The sequence below is a fragment of the Ixodes scapularis genome, unplaced genomic scaffold, assembly GCF_016920785.2.
Source record: "Ixodes scapularis isolate PalLabHiFi unplaced genomic scaffold, ASM1692078v2 PGA_scaffold4__175_contigs__length_147842914, whole genome shotgun sequence".
In the NCBI taxonomy this organism is placed as follows: Eukaryota; Metazoa; Arthropoda; class Arachnida; order Ixodida; family Ixodidae; genus Ixodes; species Ixodes scapularis.
This window is the reverse complement of record NW_024609879.1, coordinates 89,340,853-89,354,349: the sequence shown is the minus strand read 5'-3', so window position 1 is coordinate 89,354,349 and position 13,497 is coordinate 89,340,853. Positions and strand designations below refer to the sequence as shown.

Below are 13,497 nucleotides of genomic sequence, written 5' to 3'. Positions count from 1 at the left end.
TAAGCAGGATGGGAGCAATTAACAAAGTGATAGAGACGTATTTTTTTCTATGAAGACATTGCCTCAACGTTGAGTTCTCTGAAGAGTAACGAAGTGACCTCGTCATTGCACCCGACGACCACAGAGAGCCCCCAAATTGTGTCAGGACCCATCAGCACCAGAAATCATAAGTTACTGCAAGAAATAAATACAGAAAAGAATGTTGCTACTATTCAAATACCAAAAGAATTGACGAAAACGAGGTTCGTAGGCGAGTTTCCACTGCATTCATCAAGAAGCCGGTGGGCTTTTCTCCGCGTCAGTTGGTTTTACGGTGAGATTTTCTTATATGAGCTTTTTTTTCCGATATTCTTGACTTAGACATCCACCTGGAGTTTTTTTTTATACCGGAAGCGCCAAACGATCGCACGTGCCTGAAAGACGATGCCGGTTTTCAGTCATCATATTTTCACAAAGCGAGGCATCTAAGGTTATGTTGCGCACTAGAAGGTCAACCGCACCTGGGACTGGACATTTCATCAAACGACGTTTCGCTGAATGCGTCATAAGTTTCCGCCTATAAAATTTGAAAATTTATACTTTCGCTGAAATTATTGAATCTTGCAAACTATGAAGCAGATTTGTACACGTTACTGAAAAATAGTAAAGAATTACATTTACAATTACTCAAGGCTAAATTGTAATTTATTACAGTTACAATTACCCTCCTATAAAAGTAAGTGACCGTTACCTCAAAAAGTTATTCGTTACTACGTTACCACTGCGTTTACTTATTTGAGTGATTTGCGGTGGTGGCGTCTCGTCCGAGCGAACAAAACGAAACAACGACAAATGCGACGCTCGGTAAAATATGCTGGGGCCTTAGTGGCAATCCAGTTTTGCGAAGTGATTAATGGGAACAAGTAATTATGAAAATTATTGTTCGTATTTTTTTTAATTGCTTTCTCACATTTGAAGTGCGCTTTGATCAGCACCTATATAAGACGCAACGCTATCTAAACTTCTGGTAATTCATTCTCTGGCATTTCAGCGGTACAACATATCGTCCTGCTTCCGTGCAATTTAGAGATCGCACAACTATTTGGATATCAGGGTGATCGTTGAAATAAAACGAAATCCGGTGCTCTGGGGAAAAAAGCTGGAACTCTAATGGCTGTTGACAGTGGCGTACCAACTTGTTTTTGAGTGGGGGGGGGGGGGGGGGGGGGGGGAGCAAACCAGACCCCCCTCCCCACCCCACCCTCCGGGTGGCACATTTTTACTAGTGATGGGCCGAACTTTTCCCGAATCGAAAATTCGGAGCCGAATCTTCGGATTCGGCGGAATTTTTTCTAAAGATTCGGCAAAAATACACTGTTACCAGACTTAACGTTAATATTTAGTTTTTTTCTAACAAAAAAGTTTTTTTTAATCTAAATACCACATGTAGTGCCTATTGACACAGTTATTACTAAATAAGGCTATATTCTAGAAGATAATTGTATCGCTGTCGCTTTTGGTATTTACTGGGAATTTAGTGTCTGCTTGCGGAAAGTGGCGTGACAAAGGTGGTTGGGTATAGCCGGCGCAGTCACCAATCGCGCTACGAGAGTTTTGGTTTTGAGGCTTCATCAGCGCACGCCTGCAAGTATGTTTACATTGTTAAAATAAAAGCAATCACTGCGTTCTTACTCCCTATGGGAGTTACCGTTTCGTGCGCGAAAACGAATGCAACGGTTGCTGAAACTTCATCAGAAGAGATAACAATATAAATATGCATGTTTTTCGATTTGAGTCATTTGACGTCAGCTTTGCATAAAAGTGTGCGTTCTGTATTCCTAGCGCCTCGTTTTGAACCTTTAAAATTCCGGTTCCTGGTGTTAGGACACACACGGACGTTTAGGAAGATGGGGAGAGTTAGGAATGTCGGATGTGCAACGTCGACGGCATGATAGTTTTATGCAGATACATGAAAATTGAGAAATAACGAGTACTGAAAAGCAATATTATTTTGTTTTGGCACAAACTACTTGTGAGCCGAAAACAGGATTGTTATTATTGTAATAATAATAATAGTAACAATAATAATAATAATTTTCTTTGCGCGTAAAGGAAGGGGCCCATGTGGTGGTGTGCGGGGCTAGGCAGATAGGTGAAAACCCTTACGCAGAGCGCCTGCCAGCCCGCCACCACTTGTGAAAAACAAAACAGACATATATATGTACAGAATATACACACTACAGAAAGTAGCTAAAAAGGAAAGAAAAGAAGGGGGAAAATATGTATTACATTAAGACGAGGATGCCAGCTGCATCCCGTATAAATGTCCTGGCTCGCTCTGGTGACTCTGCCCGTTCGACAGAAGTGTGCTGTGCACACTGAGCGTAATTGCCAGTTGTGAGTCAATGTTTCAACTACCTCGTTGCATCGATGAAAAGGTCAAATTAAAATCACGCTTTCCAGATTGCACCGCATCATTTGTCACTTGCGCAGTAAACTGCGTAAATTACTGGTCGATCTTCTGTTCTTGAGGCAGACAATATTGAAGAGAACCACGCTCGCAAAGGCTCAGAAACGCACAGTTACCGTGTTGCCTACTCTGCACCTCGCCGTAACCGCTGGTTGTACTAAACTCTACGATGGTGAGCGCACGACTGCACGTGCTGATCTTTGCTGAATTTGAAGTTCGCCAGATTCATTCCATCACTAATTTTTTGTGGCGCAGACGAGTGACCCCCTAGCAACGACGTTCACGACGGATTGGCTGCTCGGCAACGCGAGGGAACTTAAATTTCGGATTCGGACGGCGCGTGTACACTCGAAGCGCGTTAACCCACCACACCGCCTGCGTTCATGCCGCTTCGCGGCGGCAGTATGCGGCTACTAATTACAAAACTTTAACCCATTTAGCCCCCCCCCCCTTTCCCCCCCCCCCCCCCCCCCCCCCGTACACGCCGCATTGCGGCGTCCAGCCGGCAACCCAAGCCCCGCTGTCCCATACCATTTAGTTCAGCGAAGTTTCGTCGTCAGCATTCGTGTTTTTTAGTGCTAATCGCAAAAAAAAAAAAATGTTGTAAATATCTTAGAATGCCCCGACAAAACAAAATGTTGGAGAGACCAAAAACAGAAGAAGTAAGCCCACACCGTGAATCGAACCCGGGTCTACTGTGCACGTATGAAGCACACATCGTACCACTAAGGTATACGCTACCGCTTTGGAAACGAGCGTTGCAACATATCTCCACATACCATCCAATCCGGTGTGAACGTCGTTGCTGGGGTGTGTATCGCCTGCGCGTTAACAATATGCCACCGCGGGTGGGAGGGCGGTGCCCTTGGTATTCCTTGGGCGCGGCCGGCCAGTGTTTTCCCTGCCCAGTGGCGGCTGTTTCAGGGAGGGGGGTGGGGGGCAAAACACATGCTTTGCCCCCCACTCTGAGAAGTGGGGGGGGGGGGGGGGGGCAATCAGTTTCCGGTACAATCAGCAGCCCATGGCTGCTGATTGTACCGCGAACTGATTAGATTCGTTTCTTTTTTCGCACAAGGAGATCAGACACTCTTTCGAGTGAGTCGCGGGAGTGAAATCTAGGCTCTTTGGACGCAACGCCATTCCGACTTTTGGTAGATTATTTTGCAACATTATGACACAACTCCTTGAAAGAAATGTATGGCATATGTCGTTTTTGTGTTGACGATATAAACAATCTACATGCTATTTGGAAATCGCATCGTACGAAAAATCTCGGAACACGGAAATAGCCGAAAAACAAAGCGATTAAAACCTTTGTTTTTTTTTTGTTTTTTGTTTTTTTATTTGGTGCGAATGAGACAAAGGGCCCACTTTGCGATGGCTTTGGAAGCCCACATCCCCTCTCCGATATCCTCTTTGTAACTACCGAACAATAAACAGCCATTCTGGCAGCTCTCAGGAGGCGCCCTACCCGGAACAACCTTTCCGCTTCGGCCATCTTTCGTTATCAATTGGGTCGGTTCGCTTGTATTGTTCGTTAACAGTTGGTTAGGTTCAAGTGTCCAATGTCTGTCCTCCTTGCTTCACCTCACTTCTCCCTCTCCCGAAACAACGTTGGAGACACGGCACCGTAAGATAAAAGCTGTGTCAGGGAGAGCTCACCCGAACATTAATAGCTTCATGGATTTGATCAAACGGGATGAGGCCTTCACGAGACATAATTAAAAATAAAACAACGCAAATACGAGAACAAAGTAAAAGATAACCGACAGGATACAGCACTGTGTCCTGTCGGTTATCTTTTACTTTGCCCATCGTATTTGCGCCATTTTGTTTTTAATTATGTCTGCATATCAATTGTAGCCCAAACTTGTACGTTAATCAACCTTGACAAGGGTACCTTCGCAGCAGCTTGCAAATGGTGGTGCCGTGCGGGCCAGGGGACAGCAGCGAACTATCAAAATCGGAGTGCAGCCTTTCAGATGGTGCGATTATCCTGCTCGACGTCCTCAACAAAGGCGATAGCATTTTGTAGTTTATGGATTTTTCCTGTGAGCACGAGGGTTTTGTGTTTGAACTCGTAAGAAAATGAAGTCGCAATCATATGCCCGGTCAACTTGTCTAATTTCTCACTCTTCAACATATCCCGTTCACTATAAGGAAGTTTTAGAATAACGTGCGTAAGCGCTTTGGGAAACCTAAAAATAGCGTCGCGATTATAAAGCCTAAGGCAGCGCTAATTTTTGTTTACTCAAAGTGCTTGAGCGCGACACTGCTTGCGCGAACAAGCGATTGTAGTTTTTCGCAGTTTGTCTCATAGAATGAAATGACTGCCATCAGTATTATTAGTGTCTTTGAAAGTGCTCATCTGGGCCACTATCCTCAGCGGTATACAACTTGGTACCTTCTAACACCATTTCGAAGTAACATTTTAACAATCGTCTACATCGTGTTCGCGGTAACATTGTCGCGTTTCGCAGTCCCACATTTTGGGGACCATCTTGACAGAAACATTTCAAGTGGTTCAAGTAGAAATATCTTTCGTTGGAGCTTGTCTGAAAGTGATGTATATCTTAAGAATACGTTGACAATAAAAACTAGTTCACAACATAAATAAATAGCTCGCCGGCACCTTTGCTTTAATTGCGTTAACGAAATTTCGGCACCTATTTTTAAGGAGAAAATGTGAGCAAACCAGGGTTAGAACGATGGAGACTTTTCGCGGAGAGGGTGAGATGTGCGGGGCTTTATACCAATGTGTTTACACGGGACGGGTGCAAACGTAAAGGCGTTTCGGGAACGGGTTGAAAAGGGACAGGTTCAAATGGGAAGGGCGATTCGGGAATTCTCCAATATGAGCCTCAGCCGGTACACGGAAGCAGTCTTCCGGAGCTGGTCGGAGCGTTCGTCACGGTGCCCCGCTGTGTGTGCCGCCGAGTGGATTTTCTGCTAGTCGCCCCATTTTGTGCAACTTCTGTTCTTGTGAAAATGGGCGTGAGGTGCAAAGTGCTATTCATCCGATCCTATCAACAACAGGCATCGGACGGCATTAAGCAGGTCCGACCCCATCAAGCGCCCTAGGCAAACTCCTGCCGTAACGCCCCCGGCGCCCCGTTCCCTTCGCTTTTTTTATACGCCCCTATCTACGACATCACGTAGTCAGTAAACATGTGAGTAGTGTTCCAAAACAAGTTTTCTTTTTTTTTTTTTTTCTGACAAGAACCGCCGTGTTTAAATAAATTAGTAAGCTAAAAAAGCTTTCAAATGGGGGCGCAGCGGCGCAACCCTTTTGATGGCTTCCTGGGCAGCATCACGGGTCGCCTATCCCCGGTCCTGGTATAAAGTCCTGGATATCGAAAAAATATGATGCTCTTTTTTTTCTTTTGGGCTAATTTGAAAGAGCAACTATTTTCTGCGGTTGCGGTCGTCACGAACGTTTACAGTTAGGGTCGATAGGTCCTTCTCAGTGCTCCATTTTCTTTTTTTTTTTACTAACTGTCCGTAAGCCCAGTTTGCCCGCTTAATCCCGTTTGGAATGTGTCGTTAGCCTACTGTTGTACTTATTGATTTGTGTTCCCTACACCGCGGCTTCGACTTATCATGAATATATCTATCCTTTTCACCCATAAGAGCGTCGCCTCTTTTACTATTAATTACACTAAACTCGGTCCTAAAATTTCTCCACCAGATAACCCTAGTTATATTGTCCTTGTAATTTTTTATCAATTTAGTCATGTACGGACCGCTTCGTGACCTACCTTTAATATCCCTGCTTTAAGTGCGCTTGAAACTGGGTTTTAAGTGCTTTCAGAACAAACTCATGAAAAAATCAGAGAAATCGGCTCGCAATCTCCACTCTGCGCGTGCCCAACAGAGTGCACTGGTTCGCCGACTTTCTAAAAGATTTAAGTGGGAGAGCCCTTTGCAGCATTCTCAAGAAGGGGTATACTGTAATTTAATGCATTATGCCCCATTTTCTTGGGAGTACCTTTAAATACTCCCAAGAGTGTATCCGTTCAGAGAGGGAGAAAATTTGTCGACACCTGGTGACTTCTTTGCTCAAATTAGTGTTTTATTCAATCAGCTTATCGCAAACCCCTTATGGTCGTGCAAAAAATTACTACATTTACTACAGCACAGTCAATAAAACCAGTTTTCAAAATAATGATCATGCAACAAATCTTACAAACTAATAACTTACAAAGATGTTAAACGGTTGTCTGAGTTCATATCCTTGGCCGTTCGCTCTCAAATGATATTGCAATTCAAATTGGCGTAAAAGTAACGTTCGTTCTCGTTTGAAAGTAACCATAACGGTATATCGTTAACGTTCGTAGGACGGTGACGAATCTCAGTTGCCCGTAAAGTTTTGACGATCAAACGAGTGACGCTATTTTCTTACATGTTTTCTGTAACGGGCACACCGGTGCTTTGGTCCCACTGGTGCAGAAAGCCCAACACCCAATATCTTTGCACGGCCCCTTGAAGCTGACAGTGCGGCGGGAGCTACATATTTGCCGGACCAGACAACCAACTCGTTTTCATCTCCTGACCACGCACTCTGCGTGTATATGGCTGGGAGCACGGACATGCTCGTGCTCATAGGTTCTACGACAAAGTCACCTTACGCCTTTTGCACATGCCACCAAGGAAAATGTTTAGCGTTCAATATAATTGGGTAAGTAATTTTGAACGAATAAATTGCACATTATTGATTTGAAGGGCCAGGTTTCAAATAGAATCTTGCCGTTATGATCAAAAACTACTAAAAACACCCACGCTACAATGGTACGATCGAGGCACGCGCAGCATTTTACGGCGTTCCGAAGAAATGCTCAATTTGGACGCGTATCTTGGTTTCGCTTTCTTATCGGAGCACATCTCCGTGCCGGCAATCCCGCCCCCCGTGTCTAAGACGCGCAACGTGCGTGCGCCGCCACTCATTGTACGTAGAGTAGTCTATATATGAAAGCCTCCGGACTGTCACATAAGGTCTGCCTTTTTGACATCGGTGTCAGAGTGAAGACGCACCTTCACCAATATTATCTTTAAAACTAATATTTAACAATTTAAGTACTCGGAATTTGTTAAATATCCCATCATATTCAGCTCTAGCAATCTTCCTTTCACACAGACCACTACGGCATCGGGCTTCTTTATTGTGCGATGCGTAGTTTTCGCAGTAGCGATTTTGCACATTTTTCCGGAAACACCCCGTATATGTCAAACAAATATTTTATACGTTTGGGAACAGGACTCTCCCTCCTTCAATTCTGGCGCATCAGGAAAAAGTGACAACCAGTGTACAGTCAGCGCAGATTAACACATATTTAGATGGATTATACATATGTAGTTTTTAGGTACATGAATATACACAATGGAGTCAATTACGCCTTTAGTACAACAAATGTATGTGATCCGTCTGCTACAAGAGAAATTTCGAATATTTAAAAGCCTGACGAAATCAAGTGAAACTATACTTCGTTTAAGCTCAGGTCCGAGCGTGGCCGATGTTATGAGCCGAAGGGCCAGTCAAACGGCGAAAAAGGCACAAAGCCATGGCGAGTTCTCTGCAGTTCATAGGACTATAGGAGTAGCCGGTATTCGCCATCTCTCTGTGCGTGCTTTTCCACCGGCTAGTCCTATCAAGCGCAGAGAGCACGCCATGGCGTTGCGCTTTTTGCGCTGTTTTATTGGTCCCCCGGCTCAAAACAATGTCCGCGCTCGTACCTAAGGTGCAACGGAGTATATATGAACACCAAATGTATACCACTGAAAATATGAATATCCTAAATGATGAGCACCGTCTTCGTGAATGTGCAAAAAAAGAATAAAGTCATGCAAAAGGAAAACATACATACGAGTATTTCATGTAGCAAGCACATTGAGTGACGACATCAGAATTCAGATAGTCAAACTGGTCAAAAAGAAAAGGACGAAGAATATTACGAAATGAGATAGGAAATTACACTTCATTTCTAAATATCCGAGTCATGTATATTCTGTTGCCGTCCTATGAGCAAAGCATTAGTTTCCAGCTTGGTGTGCTAAATTGTTTCGAATAATGTTCTATTTTTACATCTTAAAATTATGTTGACCCCTCCACATTACTCGGTTGTTCTCATACTTTCTTAACATTTGCAATATTTAAGATTGCTGCTATTGAAAGACCTTCGTTATTTTATAAGTTTGTATATTTATGGTCATGAGTAGGCCGACTTGTAAGGAACATAAGTGACCCTACAGACAACACAGACTCCAGGTGCATCACGACATTAATGACTAAATGAATAAAAAAAGATAAGGCTTCAAATATTTTCTTTTTTTCGTGTACAAAAAAGACCTCTGGTCGCTTCGACTAAGGTAAATTCACATTTTTTATCTGCATTTGCTCGATAAATAACAGGCTGAAACATTTTGAACCAGCGAAACACACACTGCTCGCAAGTAGAACCGCTGCAGGTCTATCGCCAAGCCAAATGAACACACGTCGGTGCTCGAGTATTTCGTTTAAATCCCCTCCGCAACTATGATGCACGTTGCTGTTTCGATCACTTGCGATGTATCTTCCGATGAGTGTGTAAATCGCTATAAGCCGCAAACGCTCTACTGCAGGTCTCGCACTTGAACGGCTTCTCTCCTGTGTGAGTCGTCTCATGAACCGCCAAGCTGCATTTATGACTAAACGCCCTGCTACACTTGTTGCAGTTGAACGGCTTCTCTCCAGTGTGAATTCTTTCGTGATCCGCCAAAGTGCGTTTCAGAGTAAACGCCTTGCTGCACGTGTTGCACTTGAACGGCTTCTCTCCGGTGTGAGTCCTCTCATGATTTACCAAGTTGGTTTTCTTAGTGAACGCCTTGCAGCACGTGTTGCACCTGTACGGCTTCTCTCCTGTATGAATTCTTTCGTGATCCGCCAAGCTCCATTTATGACTAAACGCCCCACTGCACGTGTTACACTTGTACGGCTTCTCTCCAGTATGAGTTCTCTCATGATTCGTCAAGCTGGTTTTCTGAGTAAACGCCCTGCTGCACGTGTTGCACTTAAACGGCTTCTCTCCGGTGTGAATTCTAACATGAGCTGTGAAGCAATCCTTACGCGCAAATGTTTTCTCGCAGGCATCGCAACTGAAGGGCCTCTCGCCAGTGTGAGTCCTCTCGTGGATTGCGACATCCGCTGCGGAAGAGCTTGAGTGAGGACAGAAGCGGCACGGGTGCTTGTCCGGTCGTCGGTGCGTTTGCTGCTTGTGTGGGCCTGAATTGTTGGTCTGGGTAGAGGTGTCAATCCTGCGGCTGTCATGGTCAAAGGTATCCACTTTGTCGCCACAGCCTGCTCCTATCCAGTCTGTTGGGATGACATGACAGAGCAAGAAAGGTCGGCGCATTTTTAATTGTTCTGAACATGGTCCAGTATACCTACATTATGCCGGTGCAGCCTACAGTGGCTATTCGTTCATTTGAGATCTTAAAAGGTTAATTCGCAAAGCTTGTAAATGTCTACAGGCGATCATTAAAGACTCGATTCTGGCAGCCCCACGGTGCGGCAGCTGTGGTGGCTTGCATGTTCTGCTAACCAAGCGCAGAAGGGAAGTCAAGCCGCCGCGGTCGTTGCTGCACAGTGTTGGCGGTAACGTGTTACAAGTAACGTCGTTACCGGTAACGCCTTTCTTTTTTCAGTAACATGGTAACGTAATTGTTACTTTTCCAACACAGTTACGGGTAACGTACTTGCGTTAGTTATTTCAAGTAACGGATAACGTAATTACGTTACTCGTTACATCTTCCAAATACTTGAAAAACGATGTTAGCACAGAACGAGCGGGTTGGTAGGGATAATTAAACTTGAGGAAGAAAACGTGTTTGTCCCTCCCTTTTTGTTTTTTCCTCAAGTTTAGTTGAAAAACGAACACCTGTACTTTTTTGCCCGTTTCTATACTTCGTTTTACCTGAAGTCCAGACGCAGCTGACGCTACAAGCTGATGGAAATTATCAGAGAGAGGGAAAAGAGAACCATTATGGTGTTCTCCGTGTTTCTGTACTTGTTCAATCTTTGCTGAACCAACCATAAACATTCATGGCCCAGTGACTTGTGATTTTGACACTGCTTGATTTGTTCCATTAGCTCGTAGCGTCGGCTGCGTCTAGATTTAAGCTGTAACGTAGTACATGATTGAAGTAATTAATTATTTCACTCATTGTACATATTTTCAAAAATTTTCCTCTCTTTTTCCCACGCAGGAATTTCCACTTTAGAAAATCTCCAACTCCCGCGCCCGTCATCCCAGTGTCGAAAAACGCTGTCACCAAAATAAAACAAAAACGCTGTTACCGTCAATTTCTAAATAAAAAGTAACGCAAAAGTAACGTGCGCTACTTTCTGTCGGTAACGGTAACGCGTTCGTTTATTTGACAAGTAACGAATAACGCATCTTTCCTTTTTTACGGTAACGCCTATAACACTGCGGCTGCATAACACTGCCTGTACGGAACGCTGGGTGATAGCGTGTTGACATTCATAATGATTGTGACTGTGTATTAAGTAGCGCTGAAAGGGTCATTCACACACCCACAGATTATTATGTTACACAAAATAACATTCATTAGGCTCGTAGAATAATCGTTGCGTAGCTTTGAAACTTGAAAAATCGCTAAGTTACACACCGAATATTTTACGAGCGATTTAAACAGGGAAAAACGCGGTTCTATATCGACAATGATGTGGACAGTTGCCAGTCTAAAGCTAAACTTCGGCGACACAAATAATGGTGCGAGAAAAAATTCAATCATTTGAAACACCGAACATTTATTGGGCTATTTCATTCATTAAAGTCATTTATACCCTATTGGAAAACCCCAATATAAACAGCATATTATGGATATTGGTAAACAATATATTTTTATTGTATTGCAATACAATATAGACAGTGTATTGGAAAACATTACATTTATTGTATTGTATTACAATAAGGATTTGTTATGGGATTCCAATATCCATAATACGCTGAAAATATTGAAATCCAATACCGTATAAACCCTTATTGGATCCCCATGTGTAGTATGGGGATCCAATAAGGGTTTACGATTCCAATATACTCAGCGTATTATGGATATTGGAATCCAATATATTATATCGGCTACCAATAAAACTATATGCGAGTTGGAATATCACGTTCAGCACGACATTTCTTTGCAACGCAGTCTCTTCTTGTGTGTATTTCTGAGTGATAAAATAAAAAGTGTTGTTGTTGTCAAATTATGAATAAAGAAGCAAAACACTGGGCTTATCCATACCAAATATATTTAACATATTCCTGAACTGGAGGATCTGGCATTTACTGCAAAAGAAAGTTACCTGTTTAGGACCCTCATTCAAAAACTTGCTGTTTGAAAACAGAATGTGAAATCCTCACCTTTTAATGAAAGCAGCACCTGCTGGCTGTAGCCATATAGAAACTGCAAAATAAAAATTAGTGATTAGTTTGCAACAAGTAGCAATCCTTCACTAAGCCCGATAGATTCAAAATTATGTCTGCGTTTGATTGTGGAAAAATAAGCTTCCATTCCACTGCCACGGATCATTCTGAGCTCCGTCAATTAAATAAACCTATCGGCTCGTCTGGCTTCACAGTTCCTGGTTTGCACCTAACTAAAGTATCTAGAATGCTCACCTTTGAGGAAAAACAAACTGGTGCTTGCTTGCTTGTAGGCCATAGAAACTGGAAGAGAGATTTGCGATTAGTTGCGTCCAAGTAGCAACTACATTGAGTAGCCCCGTAAAGTACACTAAGTCGAAAAGATTAAAACAATTACATGCGCAGGACATAGATAACCTCTTGCAACGTAACTGGGTATCCGTCAATGTCGCTCGCGTGTATTACAGAAAAATAAGCTTCAATGCACGAGCCCTCAGTCGTTCAGAGCTCTGTCAATTAAAAATGCTGTACTGGTCGTCTGGCTTCAGTATTCCTGCTTCGGGAATCTGGAATTCTCACCTCTGAGGAGAAGCAAACTGGGACCTGCTGGCTCTTAAGCCTTGGAAACTGTCAGAAAGATTTGCGATTAGCTGCATCCAAGTACCAATTTCTTTGACCAGCCACCTACAGCACACTAAGCCAGATAAAATCACAATTACATGTGCGTGACATAATATGCCTCTTGTGACAAAACTGGGCACATGTTTTGTCGCCTACAGCAACACTGAAGCCAGACAGACAAGCGATACGGCATATTTAATTGACGGAGCTCAGAACGACTGGGGATGCTTTCACTGAAGCTTGTTTTGCTACAATACACGCTTGTATTGCAGCAAAACAAGCTTCAGTGAAAGCGTCCCCAGTCGTTCTAAGTTCCGTCAATTAAATATGCTGTACCGCTTGTTTGGCTTCAGTATTGCTGCTTCAGAGCAAACTAGAAAATCTGGAATCCTCACCTTTGAACGAGAGCGAACTGGCACCTGCTGGCTTGTGGGCCGTGGAAACTGCAAGAGAGAGTTTTGATTAGTTACGTACAAGTAACAATTTTTTTCGAGTAGCTGCCCACAGCACATTCAAATTACATGCACGGGACATAGATGCCTCATGCGACGGACCCCCTTCATCCTTGTTTTCCATTAACTCTGCTCACCTTCACCACCCGCCTCCAATTTCTGCGCTACTTCTTTAATCTCGATTCCCTGGTTCCCAAAGGCCATGCCATGGCTTGTGCCAGTCACAGGTCTGTCAGCTCTGCAACTGGCGCCATCGTGGCAAAGACGCCAAAGCACCTGGCGCTTGATGTGCTCTTTTAATATTTTGAGCATTGCTGAAAACAGGTTGTTGGGTGTCTGGTATGCCCTTTGATTAGTTGCGGATCGTTTCGATTCAGAGGGTAGGCGCTTCTGCGATCTGAGCGCATGCTCGGTATTTAACAATAGTTGAAATTGAACTCTGCAGGAATCTTCAATCATAACAAACAGAATGTGCATGCCAAAAGGCTTAGCAATTGAAACACTCACCATCTATCTATTTTCGTTTCTTGCCCGCAAGAAGCTGTCGTATATGTAGCCTCCC

The 13,497-nt window shown here is 43.6% G+C and overlaps 2 protein-coding genes across 2 annotated transcripts in view; both read right to left on the bottom strand.

The window, feature by feature from the left end:
* The window catches only part of LOC115323735 (gastrula zinc finger protein XlCGF49.1-like), a 351,702-nt gene that overhangs the window by 211,788 nt on the left and 126,417 nt on the right, over positions 1 to 13,497 (bottom strand). The gene's annotated exons all lie outside the window — the stretch shown is intronic.
* LOC120840432 (zinc finger protein 239-like) lies at positions 6,501 to 9,972 on the bottom strand. The gene has a single exon (XM_040210964.3). It carries the CDS (start codon positions 9,832 to 9,834, stop codon positions 9,001 to 9,003), a length of 834 nt encoding a protein of 277 aa, XP_040066898.1. The 5' UTR covers positions 9,835 to 9,972; the 3' UTR covers positions 6,501 to 9,000.

Excerpts from the sequence above, each read along its gene's own strand:
- LOC120840432 (XM_040210964.3), bottom strand. The coding sequence starts at position 9,834 with ATGCGCCGACCTTTCTTGCTCTGTCATGTCATCCCAACAGACTGGATA.